At 43.5% G+C, this 14,862-nt stretch overlaps 1 protein-coding gene across 2 annotated transcripts; it reads left to right on the top strand.

Moving 5' to 3' along the window:
- The first annotated feature begins 2,216 nt into the window (after nt 1-2,216).
- On the top strand, nt 2,217-14,035 carry LOC105996545 (Fc receptor-like protein 1). Of its 2 annotated transcripts, none has more exons than XM_013030693.1 (10): nt 2,217-2,365; nt 5,102-5,122; nt 7,362-7,643; nt 8,599-8,886; nt 9,055-9,333; nt 9,888-10,004; nt 10,888-10,912; nt 12,280-12,359; nt 12,569-12,640; nt 13,593-14,035. In XM_013030693.1, exons 1-10 carry the CDS (start codon nt 2,335-2,337, stop codon nt 13,676-13,678), a joined length of 1,281 nt encoding a protein of 426 aa, XP_012886147.1. In that variant the 5' UTR covers nt 2,217-2,334; the 3' UTR covers nt 13,679-14,035. The 2 variants fall into 2 exon arrangements, with proteins under 2 accessions (XP_012886147.1, XP_012886148.1); XM_013030694.1 differs by having other exon boundaries at nt 9,184-9,333.
- The last annotated feature ends 827 nt before the right edge of the window (nt 14,036-14,862 follow it).

Consider the following 14,862-nt stretch of genomic DNA (forward strand, 5'->3'; position numbering starts at 1 on the left):
ACCAAAGCATGATGTAAGTGCCCATTTTAGCACATGGATGGATTTCTATCCTTTCCTCAGCACAGGAAATTTCCTAGCCTGTGCTGAGTCTCCCACAGGGAATGGGTTTGAAGAAGAGAAACAGTCTGGACATGTTGAGTTTGATATGTATTAAACCTCTGTGCAGACACGTTCATGAAAAGTTTAGAGAGAAAGTCTGGTCTTGGTGATATAATCTAGTAAATTCCACACATGTGTGGAAATCAAAGTGCTTCAGTGATGAGAAAATAATTGATACTGAAAAACAGAGTTGGCCCTAGGGTACCATAACATTTGACTTGGAGCTGCGGAACAAAGACAGATTCTCTATTGGGTGGTTATCAGGGAACTCTTGTGAGCAGGCTGAGATCTGAGGATCGAGATTTGAAGCCAGCTTGAGCAAAACAGTCTGTGAGATTCTTATCTCCAATTAACTACCAAAAAACTGAAAGTAGAGGTGTAGCTCAAGTGGTAAACTGCAGCCTTGAGTGAATAAAACAAGCAAGAATACAAAGCTCTCGGGGCTGGGAAGGTAACTCAGTGGTAGAACGCTTGCCTTGCATGCATGAGGCCCTGGGTTCGATTCCTCAGCACTACACAGGCAAAAAGAAAAAAAGCCAGAAGTGGCGCTGTGGCTCAAGTGGTAGAGTGCTAGCCTTGAGCTGAAGAGCTGAGGGACAGTGCCTAGGCTCAGAGTTCAGGCCCCAAGACCAAAAGAAAAAAAAAGCCCTGATTTCAATCCTTAGTACAAACACACAGATACACAAAAGAAAGAAAAAAGAGAAAGAAAGAAAAAAAGAAAGAAAGAGAGAGAGAGGATAATAAATGTCAAATCTTTTAATTTATGGGAAACCTTACAAAAGACAAATCCAATAAAAATAGCAGAAAAAATAAATGGTTGCACACTCTGTGAGGATTGGGTGGCTAGGAAAGGGTAAACACATAACAAAAACCATGTTGTGATGATAGAAATATTCTTGACTGTGACGGTGACTGCACTTACATTAGTGTGTTTGTCAACCATCATTATATTTGTATACTTACAATGGATTCACTACAGTGAATGGCAACTATACCCAAGAAGCTGATTTATTAAAAAAAAAAAAGCTTTTGAATCTAAGGCGGAAGGGAGATATTTTAATCTGAAGAAGTGGAGAGGGCACTGGAGCAGGACACACGTGAACACAGGAAAAGAGATGTGAAACACACAATGTGTGTGAAAGTTCTTTACACCCTAAGTTTAGAAGGCTTCACCTTCTCAAGAAGGAAAATTTTCTTTGTTCATCCTAAAACTTTAAACTTGACAATTACATACATCTTCCAGTCCAATAAACAAAGTTACGAGCACATCTATCTCTTATTCAGCAATTTCTCCTGGGGCCTTTAACCTAGATCCCAAAATTGCTCTTTTTTCTCTCCAGTTTAAGCATCCTTGATGACACCATACCCTTCTGTCTTTCTCTTAGATGTGAGACCTGGACTCTGATGTCATTACTAGACATCACCTTTTTGTATACCCTAACAACTGAGCTTCCAAACATTTTCTTGCTATTTGTATTCCTAGATACTGAAAGATTGTAGAATTTTTTAAATTAGCATAGTTTATTCTCCTCTAATTCATAATTGAATTATATGCCAGCTCTAGGTGACAAGACTTGTAACCCTAGTGTACTAAAGAGAGCAATGGGAGAGATACAGAAACTGATTTCCTCCCCCTTCCCAAACAATCAATCCTCTCTTATATTAATGGTGTGTGTGTGTGTGTGTGTGTGTGTGTGTGTGTGTGTGTGTGTGTGTCTATATTCCACATGTGAGAGAAAATATAGTATCTGTCTTTTGTAGTTTGGCTTATTTCACTTAACATGACCATCTCCAGTTCCATCTATTTTTCTGCATTTCTGCAAACAACATAATTTCATTTCTCTTTAAGTCTGAATATTACTCCATTGTGTACATATAGCACATAGTCTTTACTCATCTGTTGAGAGCTACATAAGCAGATTTCATAGCTTGGCTATTGTGAATAATACTGCAAATGGATGTGTATTTATTCTACAAGCTGAAGACTTGAACTAAACTATAAAAAGGACTATGGGTCAACACAGGAGAAGTAATAAAGATTAACCACTAGGGGAGCTTATTTTTTCTTCTATTTTGGTAAACTTGTACTGAAAGGTAATTTCCGATCCTGACTTCCTCAAACCTCTGATGAGCTGTCTGAGTTCAATCTGAGGTGGATTATTATTAGCATCATTTACTTTTTGTTGTTGTTGTTGATGAGAGACATCTTCGTTTACCATTCCTGACCTGCTCCTCATGCTGCTGAAGCTCATGTTGTTTATCTGTGGTAAGTGAGACATCTCAGCGTGGGGCCTGGGCGGCTGTCACCTGGGATCCTACTTCTTGGGAAGTCGAGGGGGCTTCTCAGGGTTTAGTTTCTACCTGGTGATTCTCAGCAATGCTCAGATCTCTACTTCCAGCTGAAGGATCAGAATCAGGCAAAATATGGTAGAGAGATACAGAAACAGATACCAGATTTAAAAAAAACAACTATCCCTGTAGTTCTTCCTCTTAGAGGAATTATTCATGGCCTACCTTCCTTGCCAGCACTGATACTATCTTTGTTCTTGATGTGGCCAACAATCACACAAAAAACTTATACAACAAATTGGCCTTTCAGTTCCTTGCTTTTCTTACTGTCAACATTATTTCTTTTTCTCTTTCTCTCTGAGTCCCCATCCCTACCATCACAACTTACAACCTATTGCCTCTTTGTTTTTAGCCTCCCTCCCCACTCTAGTGTATTCTTAGTGTAGTTTTTTATTCACTTTGTTTCCAAAATGTCTTCAGCTCCCTAGGATTTCTTTTCTGGTATCAATCATTATATAGCATATGCTCATTCCTCACCGTGGACAGCTCAGGTGCTGCAATCCATCACCAGCACCAGGCCCCTTCGCATATACTTTCATTTCTCTTCCTACACTGCACTGTCCTGTGAAACACACTTTTCTACATGCTTTACATCTGTGCCTATGCAGCTCAATGGGACCTTAAACACAAAGCACAAACCTGATTTTTATCTCCATTGAAACTTTGAATGTCAGGCGGTCATGAGCCCTATCAGGCAATCTTCCAGCACCTTTACTTTCCTGTTCATATGCTCACGATGGCCACTATTTCATGCCTTCCCCTTTCTTCTCAGACTTATCCCTTTTCACTCAAAATTTATAACCCTGCTTTACATTTCAATCTAGAGACAAAATCAACCACAAGAAAATTGCCTCATATTTCTGCTGCTGTACCTACTAACCCACTCACCTCTGCATTCACACACTCCACCTTCTCCCCACACTGCCCGTGAATGGGTCGTCCCTTATCTGATCAAGAACAGGGCTCTCTACTTGGGCATTGAGTCCAAGACTCTTTTTTTTTTAAATTTTTTATTGTAAAGATACTATACAGAGGGTTACAGTTACATGAGTGAGGTAATGAGTACACTTCCTCTTGAACATTCCAAGACTCTTTTTAATTTAGGGCCTTGTGCTCTTGCATGATTTTTTTTGCTCAAGGATAATACTCTACTGCTTAGGCCACAACTCCACTTTTGGCTTTTTGGTGATTAATTGGAGGTAAGAGTCTCACAGACTCTTACAGGATCAAGGTTTGATCTTCAGATGTCAGCCTCCTGAGTAACTATGATTACAGATGTAAGCCACTAGCTCCTGGCCTCCTTTTAAATCACTTAAAATGTTTTTTCCCCAACATTAAAATATTCCCCAGTTTTAGATTATTCCTACAAATACACAAACACGTTATATCTTTTATCTGAAAAGAAACACGACTTCATGGTGCCCTCCACTCACACCATCTTTATTATTAAGATAATAATGAAACAATATTTATTGGATGCTAAGTACATTTTAGGCATGATTCTAAGTGCTTTATAGGTATCAATTGATTAATTGATTGATTGATTTTGTCAGTTCTGGAGCCTGAACTCTGGGCCTGGGCACTGTCCCTCAGCTCTTCAACTCAAGGCTAGTGCTCTACCACTTGAGCCACAGTGCCACTTCCAGCTTTTTCTGCTCAAAGTGGTGCTGAGGAATCAAACATAGGGCCTCATGCATGCAAGGCAACCACTGAGCCACCTTCCCAGCCCATTTTCTTTTTCTTAATATATATTTTTTATTGTAAAGATACTGTACAGAGGGGTTACAGTTACATGAGCAAGGTAATAAGTCCATTTCCTATCAAGCATTGTTACACCTCCTTTGTTTTCCCCCTATCATCCCTTCCCTCCTCACCTCCTCTTGATTCATTTAATCCTCACAAAACTTTGAAAAGTGTTCACTGATGAGTTACTACTATCTCTATTTCATAGAAGAGGAAACTAAGCACAGAGAAAAGACATTGTTTCCTCTTGTAGGAAGAAGAGTGAAGATCAAGATCTCCTTCATATAGATACATTTCATATAGACAGCCTTCATTTCTCTAGAATTTTCCCTTTTTGACTATACTACAATACTACTGTAGATTCTTGGGATAGGAGAGAATCTTTAGCTATACCTGTATTCATTCTTTGGATTCAAGCCTTCTCTGATCTAAAGATGATCATGAGCCTTATCTACCTTGCCTGGCTTTATTGTTATCACAAGGCACTGAATCCAGAGTTGGGTCATCAAGGCTTGTGAGAGATGAGATGGGACTAGCACTAGGGTGTGAAAGAGATCGCTGCTAAGAACAGAAAAACTCCATTTCCTAGTCACAGATGGCAAAAGCTATTGGAAATTCCCTTGTGATCATAAAAAAGAACCAAGTGCGTTGTGGACAGGTGTTCTGTGGATGCTGTGGAATGTAGGGAAAGGAACAGAGAGAATGAAGGAAGGAAGGTAGGAGGGCAGGATGATGGAAGAAGAGAGAGGAAGACGGGAGGGAGAGAGAGTGATGGGGAGGAAGGTAGAGATATGGAGAGGGCATGAGGGAAGGACGGTATAGTGTTGGAAGACCTCTTTAAGGAGTTAAACTCTGGGGGCCTGTGGGACTTTGGGTGCTCTGAACTGATCTGTACCATACTCTCTTCCAGCTCCATTCGGTGAACCTGCTGGTGAGTTGCACTTTCTTGTCTTTGCCATAGTTTGTAGGTACCGTGTCACTTGGGTCAGCACAGGAGGCCTATTGAGGACTGAGTAGCCTTTGCCTGTCCAAGACACATCTGGTGGTAGGTGTTAAATTGTACATACATCAGTGATTCCCCTGGGCTCTGGACTGCTCTCCCTGCGTCTTCTTAGCTGGGTGTCCATGGCTTCTCTACCTACTCCAGAATACTCTTATTTCTGGGAAGCCTCAGCCAGCCTAGGGAGGGAAATGTCATTTGTGCCCAGAAGGCAGGGTTGCCAAAGTCCCCCACGTTCTCCTGAGCTGCATGCTCCAGCAAAGGTGACAGAGGAATGCTCCAGCCGGGGAGCTCCCCACTGCTGCAGATACTCGTGCACCTGTGAAGTGAAGCAGTACTGTTGACTCTGGTTTATTTTAGCTCCACATTGCAGCCACAGCTGTGACCTTAGCACGTCTTCCTCCTCACAATCTTGTGTATGCAAATCTGCTTCATTATTTTGGTTCTGGTTTCGTCTTACTTTTTCCAGAGGAGGACAATGGAAAACTCTAGCACCACACCATGAGGAATCAGTCTCTCACGAAGGCATATTCAAACCTCACATATATGAATGTCTTTCTTGTAAATGAAATATGAAGCCCTGGTTTGAAAGAGGTTGATCTGCCTTCTTCTCCCCTCATGAACACAGGAATTCTCATGACTAGGCCCAAATTAACCTAGCCTTCTGCGTTTCTCATGATGCTTGTGTGGGTAGAACTCATGCCTGTGATGATACTATGAACACCTTCAGTTTGGTATCTCTTTTGCTCCTAAGCCCAGTGCCCAATCCTAGCTCAAACAGAAACCCAAAGCCACATCAAACATGAGGAAACAGTTTCTCCAGGTATTTTCTAGGTAATCTCTGCTGCTGGAGAATTACCTCAAACAAGCTCAGAACTGTAAAGGCAGAGTGCCAGACGCTTCTACTCAGTCCTGTCTGGCTTTTCACTTAATCCACTCTACTATCCGATTCATCAGAAGAATGGTTTTCATGCCATTAGTATTCTTTTTTCCACTAAATTCCAAAAGTTCTCCTGTGTATCAGTTCCCTGGGAACCACAAATGTCAAAGGACATAAAACACAGAGCATTCCATATCCTGCAACAGTGATAGAAATGATGTTTAAAAGGATGCAGGGGAAAATCCTTGGAGATAACAGACACTGACTTAGGAATCATTGTTTCCTCCCCCCCATTCTCTAGCACCAGAGTATATGGTATTTTCATCTGGTGAGGGGAGTGAGAGGGGTTTCTTTTATTCATATCTCCCAATATCTCTCATATCTCAAATGTCAGAGGCTCTGGGGGTTAGATAAACCAAAGGCTATAGAGCCAATGCTGTCTGAGTTTGTGACCTTTCATGGATTGTTAAGCAGGTCTAGGAAAGAGCCTTTAAGACACAAAGGGATATGTCCCCAAGGCTTAAGGTATGGGTTAAATTTGTTTCTCATACAGAGCCCCTACAGAGCTCTGTTAGAAGTTGGACCAAGGGAACTAGTGTGGATGGCAAGCACAGGGAATTTCTAGGCAGATTCATTCCCCCTCTCTCAACAGGAATGGCAATAGTAGAGGCAGAACAGTCAGCAAAGAGTGAGCAATGAGTTCCTCACTGTCATCACTCACTGTATGGTCCTTCTTGTCTTTGGAAAAGATCATGGGTCTGAGAAATCAGGGGGAAAAGAACAGAAGAAAATAACCAATATAGCTTACAACAAATGAAAGAAATGAGGCTGGGGGTCTCTCGGTGATAGAACATTTGCCTAGCATGTGTGAGACCTTGGGCTCCACCCCCAGTCACCCCTCCCCAGAAACTGAAAGGAAAGATAGATGAAAGACATACTCACTTTTCCTAGAACTTCAGCCTTCACCATCTCCAGTAAGTGTTCATCTCCGCCCCCCCCCCACAACACACTTGCTTCAACAAAAGGTTTTTCAACTCATGAATAGAAACTTAAAATAGAATAGGATCCAAATCACACACGAGGGCTGCCTTCATAAAGTAGTGCTGCAGAGGAGCACGAAGTACTTGCATGTCCTGAGTGGCCTCGTGGCAAAGCGAAGCCCCTGGGCCACCTGGGGAATGAGAGGGTGGTTCTCTGTGTCCAGCTGACTGACAACCCAAGCCGATGCGCCTCTCGTCTGCAACTTTGAGTCTCATCAACCTGAACTTTGTCTTTAACTTTTCTCTCAAGAGTTTTCACATCCTGTGCTGAAAGCTAACCCCCCCAGGCCTGTTGAGGGGAGTTCAGTGACCCTGATCTGCGAGATTCGTCTCCCTCTTTGGGAATCACACAAGCAACTTGAGTTCTGTTTCTTCAAAAATTACCAACCCCTGGGGTCAAGCTGCAGCAGCTCACCAGAGCTTTGGATTCCCACCATGTGGAAGGAAGACACAGGGTTCTATTGGTGTGAAGCAAAAGTAGGGGTGCTCAGAAACCCCAGAAGGAGCTTGATGTTCCAGATACGTGTGCAGAGTGAGTGTGTGTTGCTCTTCCAGGGTCAGGCTGGGGAGGGAAGGGCAGAATGTGGCATTATTACCTCCCTTCCCCAGGATGGTGGGCTTCTATCTCTGCTGGTGTCTTTCTCTCTTTATGCCCAGCATGGCAAGATAGCAAGAACATGCTTTGTGGAAGAAGTGAGTAGAGTAGGCAGTTGAGAAGGGCTGGTGGAAAGGGCTTGATTGAGAAAGATAGAACACAAAGAGGGTGTTTTATCCTTCTGAACTATATTCTTATATATCACAGTTGGTCACGCTAGCACCTTTCTCCATATAGACCCCGGGTCTGATGCACACAGAGGTCTGGGTACTTGCTAAAAACTCATCATTGATGAAACAGACCTCTCCCACCCTTTCTTTTTCTCACCACTACAAAAATTTTAACCCAGCTCCTACACAAAGGGAATAGCAGGCATGATTTAAATGCTTCATAAAGGGGGAGAATCTAGACAAGAATCCATGTACATCCTACACAATTCAACACTTCACATATGTGGTTTAATGGAAACTCCTAACTACAGGAGATAACCAAGACTCTATCTACTTACAGATGAGAAACTGCATCTCAGAGAAGTTAAGTAATTTGATCCAGGATACAGAGTTATTTTCACCTTCAAGCGCTTTAATTTATGATTTGCACTTGTAATCACCATACTACTATGCTTTGAAAAGGAACAAGTTTGAGGATCAGAGTAATAGGAGAGACATTGTCCTAAGAAGGCAGATGATTTCACATTCCTGTGGTATTATTATGGTGTCTTTTTTTTGTTTTTAATCATCAACTCATTAGACTGATTCCAAATTCTCCCAAGTGAAGCTATATAAATCATTGACTTTGCCCACATCTTTTGCTTCCAGAACTCTCGTAACTAATTTTTACTATCAAAAAGTCCTTCCCCAGGGACCCCAGCATTTATCTTGTGTTTCTGCAGGAGTTCCCGTCTCTGATGTGAGCTTGGAAACTCAGCCCCCAGGGGGCTGGGTGACTGAGGGAGACAAGCTGGTCCTCATCTGCTTGGTCGCTAATGGCACCGGAGACATCACCTTCTTCTGGTACAGAGGGGCTCTGGGTGTAACCCTGGAAACAAAGACCCAGCGCTCACAGACAGCACAGTATGAGATCCTCACTGTGAGGGAGAGTGATGCTGAGCTGTATTTCTGTGCAGCAGACAATGGCTATGGCCCCAGTCTCAGTGGGCTGGTGCCCATCAGGGTCAAAAGTAAGTGGTGCTTTGTTTGGGCCAGCATGCCTCACACTGGTCTCCACCTGCCCCCAGGCTACCTTGAGGAAATCCAGTGGGGTTGGTTGACTCAGAATAGGCTGGGATTATGGTTTAATCTATTGCAATATTGGAGACCCATTCTTGACACTCCAACGTTTCTTTCAGTCCCAGTATCCCGCCCTATCCTTATCCCCAGCATCCCTGAAGGCCAGGCCATGGTGGGGGATATGGTGGAGCTTCATTGTGAAGCCCTGCGAGGCTCTCCTCCGATCCTGTACCATTTTTATCATGAAGATGTTGTTGTGTGGAGCAGCTTGGTCCAGTCTGGGGGAGGAGCATCCTTCAACTTCTCCCTGAGTGCAGAACATTCTGGAAAATATTCCTGTGAGGCTGGCAATGGCCCCGGTGCCCAGCGCAGTGAGGTGGTGACTCTCAACATCACAGGTATAGCTGAGCACCTTCTGGCTCAGTGTCTCATTGCATCCTGAGAGAGGCTAAGTACTTCCAGTGGTGTGCTATCAAAGACAGGGCTTTCTGTTGGGGTGCGGTCACCAGATGATGTGTCTGAGGGGCAGGGAGGACACGGTTGGGTGCTCTCTTCTTTCAAGAGCAGAAGATTCCCTAGATAAATATTACCTCCAGAAAAGGGAAGTTTTTTGTTTTTGTTTTTGTTAGTCATGGGGCTTGAACTCTGGGCCTAGGCACTGTCCCTCAGCTCTTCAGCTCAAGGTGAGCACTCTACCACTTGAGCCACATCGTCACATCTGGTTTTCTAGTGGTTTATTGGAGATAATAGTCTCACAGACTTTCCTGTCTGGGCTGGCTTTGAACCTTGATCCTCAGATCTCAGCCTCCTGAGTAGCTAGGATTACAGGCGTGAGCCACCGGCGCCCAGCTTGAGAAGGGAAGTTTTTAAGTCTGGCCTACGCCCAAGATGTCTGTTCTCCAAACCCCAATCTCTTCTGCACAGTAGTTCACATGCAGGTCTCTTTCCTCAGTGCCTGTGGAGGGCAGAATGGATCACTTCCCTTCAGGAGTCATCGAGGGGATGCTCGGCAGCCTTGGGCCCATCACTGTGGCCCTATTATTTTGCTACTGTCTCAAGAGAAAAATAGGTTAGTAGTTACAGAACTTGGTACATTGCTACTATGATCTGTGTTGTTCACTGCAATAGGCTGTGACACATAGACTGTGAAGCATAAATATATGTCTTTAGCGACCTCACTTGCCAATCCGTGCTCAGTCCCCTGCAGCCTACTAATGAACTTCATGAACTTTTGACAAAGCTCTTTATCAGCAGAGGCTCCTGATACCTTGCTCTTCTGTGATTTAGTTTTATATAAAAATATAGCACTTAAAATAATCATCCACCAGAAGTTTAATGCATGGGGCCTCTTCCACCTTCGGGAATGGAAGCACACCTCCTGCGCCCATAGGTTCTCATCGTTGCTGGATCACTCTTACTTTTCAGCTAAAAATGTCAACTTCTCAAGGAGGTTTCACCTACAATGGGTTTCTTCTCTTATGAATCCTAGCTTCTTTAGTTTCCCAATCCCTGAAGTACATAATCATTCATAGATTTAACATTGATCTGTTCACTGAGCAAGTTAAAGATGGGGCAAGAGAAGATACCAAAAAGCTATCATTTAGGTGACAAACTTTTCTAACACTCCATCTATGCATAGCTGGCCTGTGGCAGGCTCTGAGAATTTTGGTAGCTTTTCAGTATTGGGTGGTCTGGTTACAAAACTTAAAACCTACAATAGGCATGGAGGTTCAGAGACTTGGGTTCAGACTTTCCCTCTGCTCTGATACTGGCTTTAGGAATCTGATGTAACTGCTTTTGAACCAGAATCACCTTGTTTATGAAATGCAGGCCCAGTACACAATATCAGGATGTCCTCTGGACACCACAGTGGGCACCACAGAGGGTGGGCATGGAAACGGAGGAAAGGGAGTTCCTCTGCTGACATGTACACCCATTTGTTTGCCTTCCAGGAAGACGCTCAGGGGATCCAGTCAGGTAAGGCCCCTGCTTCCTCTCTAAGTATTGATAATGTTGAAAACAAATCTTAAAAAAAATTCAAATTGCCCTCTCTCATGAGCTTTCCCTGTCATCTCCTTACTAAAACTCACTCATGAGTTTTCTCACTGGCAACATTGAACCTCAGCGGATCAAGAACTTGGCGAAAAGTTCTTCATGAAGTTTTTCAGTGGGCTCTTCTTTTTAGACTTCATATTGTAACTAATTAATTTAGATCATTCCATTGTTTTTCCTGTCCATCCCCTTCAACACATTTGCAGAAGAAGGTTACATGGCTTTGATCAAGATCCTTCATTCACTTACTCATTCATTCAAGCAATCAGCCAATATTGTAGGTCATTCTGTCAACTTCTGAGAGATGTGAATCTATGAAAGACCTTGAGAGTCTTAAAGTGTTTTAGAGGAGGTAAGGCACACACACATCTCTGATATGCACGTCAGAGAGTTACAAACATACTGAAAAAAAACCACTGCTGCAATTCTCTAGACTTTTAGAGGAGGAAAACATTTCCAAAATACTTCCATCTGTAAGTTATTTTTTATATCAACAGTAAACTTTATTTTTTCCAAACCAGAGTAGCACTGTGGTGGCCCAGTATGTCTGACCATTTTCTTCTGACCTTTCCTGAAGTTGTTTGTTCCGATTAGCCACCTGTTTCTCTATATTTTTTTCCTCTATATTTTACTGAGCCTGTCTGATGTGAATGGCCCCGTTCTGGATTTGGACAATAGCATTGTGAAACTGCAGGCCAAGGCCTTACACTTTGGCTTATATACATTAGGACAACTTTTCAGTGCTCCACTCAGCCCATGTGCCGCTGTGCTTCCAGCTGCTAATTTTTTCATGGATTAGCATTCTGCCCAGGACCCTTTTGAACATGTCTTTCACTATCTAATATATATATATATATATATATATATATATATATATCTCATATAGTTATATCTGATATAGTTATATCCCAGATTGATAGAATTCCTTCCTTCCCCTCTCCTTCCCTCCCTCCTTCCTTCCCTCTTTCCTTTTTCCCTTCCTCTCTTCCCCTTTCTTCCTCTCTTTTTCTCCTCCCCTCCCACCTTCCCTCCCTACCCCACCTCTTTCTTTTGCCAGCACCAGGGTTTAGACTCATACTGACTCAGTTAGTGTGCTCACAGCTGGCACTCTACCACTTGAACCACACCTCTAGTTTGACACTTTGCTGGTTAATTGAAGAGAGAGTCTCAAGGTCTTTACTACTCATGCTAGTTTTGAAATTCCATCCGTCAGACCTCAACCTCTTGAGTAGCTAAAATTTCCGATGTGGGTCTTGGTACCTAGCTAATAGCCCATATTTCTCTGTTTGCAGGAGTCCTTCCAGCCCAGTACCCCAAGAAGCCAGCTACAACTCACCTGCTTCAAGGCAGCTAGAGCCTATATATGAAAATGGTGAGGTTCCACAAGTGACCTGGGCCAAGTGGGGACAGCAAGCTGGAGACAGGGCCACTCGACTCACCAAACTTCATTCTACATGCCTCATTCTCCTCTGCACATAAATGACTTATCTGCCTTCATGGCTGTGTTAGGTGGTGTCATGGGGTAAGCTAAATGACAGGAAGAAGGGCTTGTATCATGATATGACCTTTCTTCTCTTTCAGTGAACATTGTGAGTGGGGATGAGGTCTATTCATTGGTGGACCAAATCCAGCAGAAACGGGAACCAGCAACAGGTGAGATATGGTGTGTGTGTGTGTGTGTGTGTGTGTGTGAATTTTCCTTTTGTCTTTCCTGAAACCTAGGGGACAGTCAATGGCTGTGGGCAACCATGCTCAGCGTCAGCCTCTGTCCCTGGTGCTGACTGGGTCTACTTGAAGCCAAGCCTTTGTTCTGGAGTCCTCCTCAAGGAGATCACAGTGCTCATGCTAATCTGGCCTGCTCCATGCCTCATGCAGCCTGCTACACATAGCAGCCTCAGAGAGGGCAGTGTCAGCCTGCCTTCTCTGAAGAGTCCAATCCACCCCATTGTGGCTGCCTGGTTACCGCTGATGTTAGCAGGCCCTGAAAAGCTGAGATGCAGAAAAGCATCTCCTTTCTTTCTTTCTTTCTTTCTTTCTTTCTTTCTTTCTTTCTTTCTTTCTTTCTTTCTTTCTTTCTTTCTTTCTTTCTTTCTTTCTTTCTCTTTCTTTCTTTCTCTTTCTTTCTTTCTCTTTCTTTCTTTCTTTTTCTTTCTTTCTTTCTTTCCTTCCTTCCTTCCTTCCTTCCTTCCTTTCTTTCTTTCTTTTTTGGTCAGTCGTGGGTTTGAACTCTGGGCTAGGGCGCTGTCCCTGCGCTCTTCAGCTCAAGGCGAGCGCTCTACTGTTTGAGCCACAGCGTCACTTCTGGTTATTGGAGATAGGAGTCTCACGGACTTTCCTTGCTCGGGCTGGCTTTGAACCATGATCTTCTGATCTCAGCCTCCTGAGTAGCTAGGATTACAGGCGCGAGCCACCGGCACCTGGCTTAGCATCTCCTTTCTTAAGGGCCCAGATACCACTCCAGTTTTGTTTTGTTTTGTTTTCTCAAATACCAAGGTGGGATCATACTTGTGATAGAAAAGCAGAACATGAGAAATAGATGGGGAAAGGGAGAAGTCTTTATTCACTTGAGCTGAGTACAATCTCCCAGCCCTGCTTTGTCCCCCAGGTGTATATCCCAGGACACATATGGACATCTATTCTAGACTGAGGAAGGCAAATGTAATGGATCTGGACTATGATGATGCTATGTGAAGTTCTGGAAGATTCTGATCTTTGAAAACCATCCCTGATTTTGAACATCAGACTTTCAGAGACCCTGGGGAGTCAGCTTTCCAGTATACCTCTCCTATGAGGTATTTTTCTCCATGAGATGGTCCCTTCATCTATTGAGAGGATGGTGCAAGCCCTGAAGAAACAACTGCCCAGGAAAACCAACTTACATGCAGGGATGCCTGACACCCACTCCCAGTTAATTTCTGCCTTCAAATTCTGAGTAGCACATGTTTGGGCCATTCCTCCATTGTGTTTTATGCAAAAGTTCTGGTCCATCTTTTTCTTTTCTTTTGTGTTAGTATTGGGACTTATACTCTCTCACGTGGCTTTTTCACTCAAGGCTGGCATTCTACCACTTAAGCCACACCTTCACTTCCTTAATTCACTTTGTACTTACAGTGACTTTCACAATATAGATTAATTTTTATGCAGGTAAAGTCAAGTTTTCCCATCTTGACTTCTGATTTATCTTCCATCTGACTGTAGTTCCATGCTATAAAACATTTTCTTGGGCTGGGAAGTGGCTCAGTGGTAGAGCGCTTGCCTTGCATGCATGAGGCCATGGGTTCAATTCCTTAGCACCACATAAGCAGAAAAAGCTGGAAGTGGCACTGTAGGCTCAAGTGGTAGAGCACTAGCCTTGAGCTGAAGAGCTGAAGAGCTGAGGGACAGAGCCCAGGCCCAGAGTTTACATCCTGTAATTGGCAAAAAAAAAAAAAAAAACAAAAAAACTCTTGTTAGATGCCAGTGGCTCACACCTGTAATCCTAGCTACTCAGGAGTCTGAGATCTGAGGATCACCATTCAAAGCCAGCCCGGGCAGGAAAGTTCATGAGAATTTTTTTTTTTTTTGTCAGTTGTGGGGCATGGGTGCTGTCCTCAGCTCTCAGTTTAAGGCTAGTGCTCTACTACTTGAGCCACAGCGCCACTTCCAGTTTTCTAGTGGTTTATGGGAGATAAGAGTTTCGTGGACTTTCCTGCCTGGACTGGCTTTGAACCACAGTCCTCAGATCTCAGCCTCCTGAGTAGCTAGGATTACAGGTGTGAGCCACCAGAGCCTAGCTTCGTGAGACTCTTATCTCCATTAAACCACCAGAAAACCAGAAGTAGCACTGTGGCTCAAGTGGTAGAGCACTAGCTTTGAGCTGAAGAGCTGAGGGACAG

This window comes from Dipodomys ordii, unplaced genomic scaffold (genome assembly GCF_000151885.1).
Source record: "Dipodomys ordii isolate 6190 unplaced genomic scaffold, Dord_2.0 Scaffold131, whole genome shotgun sequence".
NCBI classification, from domain to species: domain Eukaryota; kingdom Metazoa; phylum Chordata; class Mammalia; order Rodentia; family Heteromyidae; genus Dipodomys; species Dipodomys ordii.

What these genes read in the sequence shown, in the direction of transcription:
- LOC105996545 (XM_013030693.1), top strand. Translation starts at nt 2,335, where the DNA reads ATGCTGCTGAAGCTCATGTTGTTTATCTGTG. An exon ending in GGTGCCCATCAGGGTCAAAA is followed by an intron (nt 8,887 to 9,054) that starts GTAAGTGGTGCT and finishes CGTTTCTTTCAG; the next exon opens with TCCCAGTATCCCGCCCTATC. An exon ending in GAAACGGGAACCAGCAACAG is followed by an intron (nt 12,641 to 13,592) that starts GTGAGATATGGT and finishes TTTGTCCCCCAG; the next exon opens with GTGTATATCCCAGGACACAT.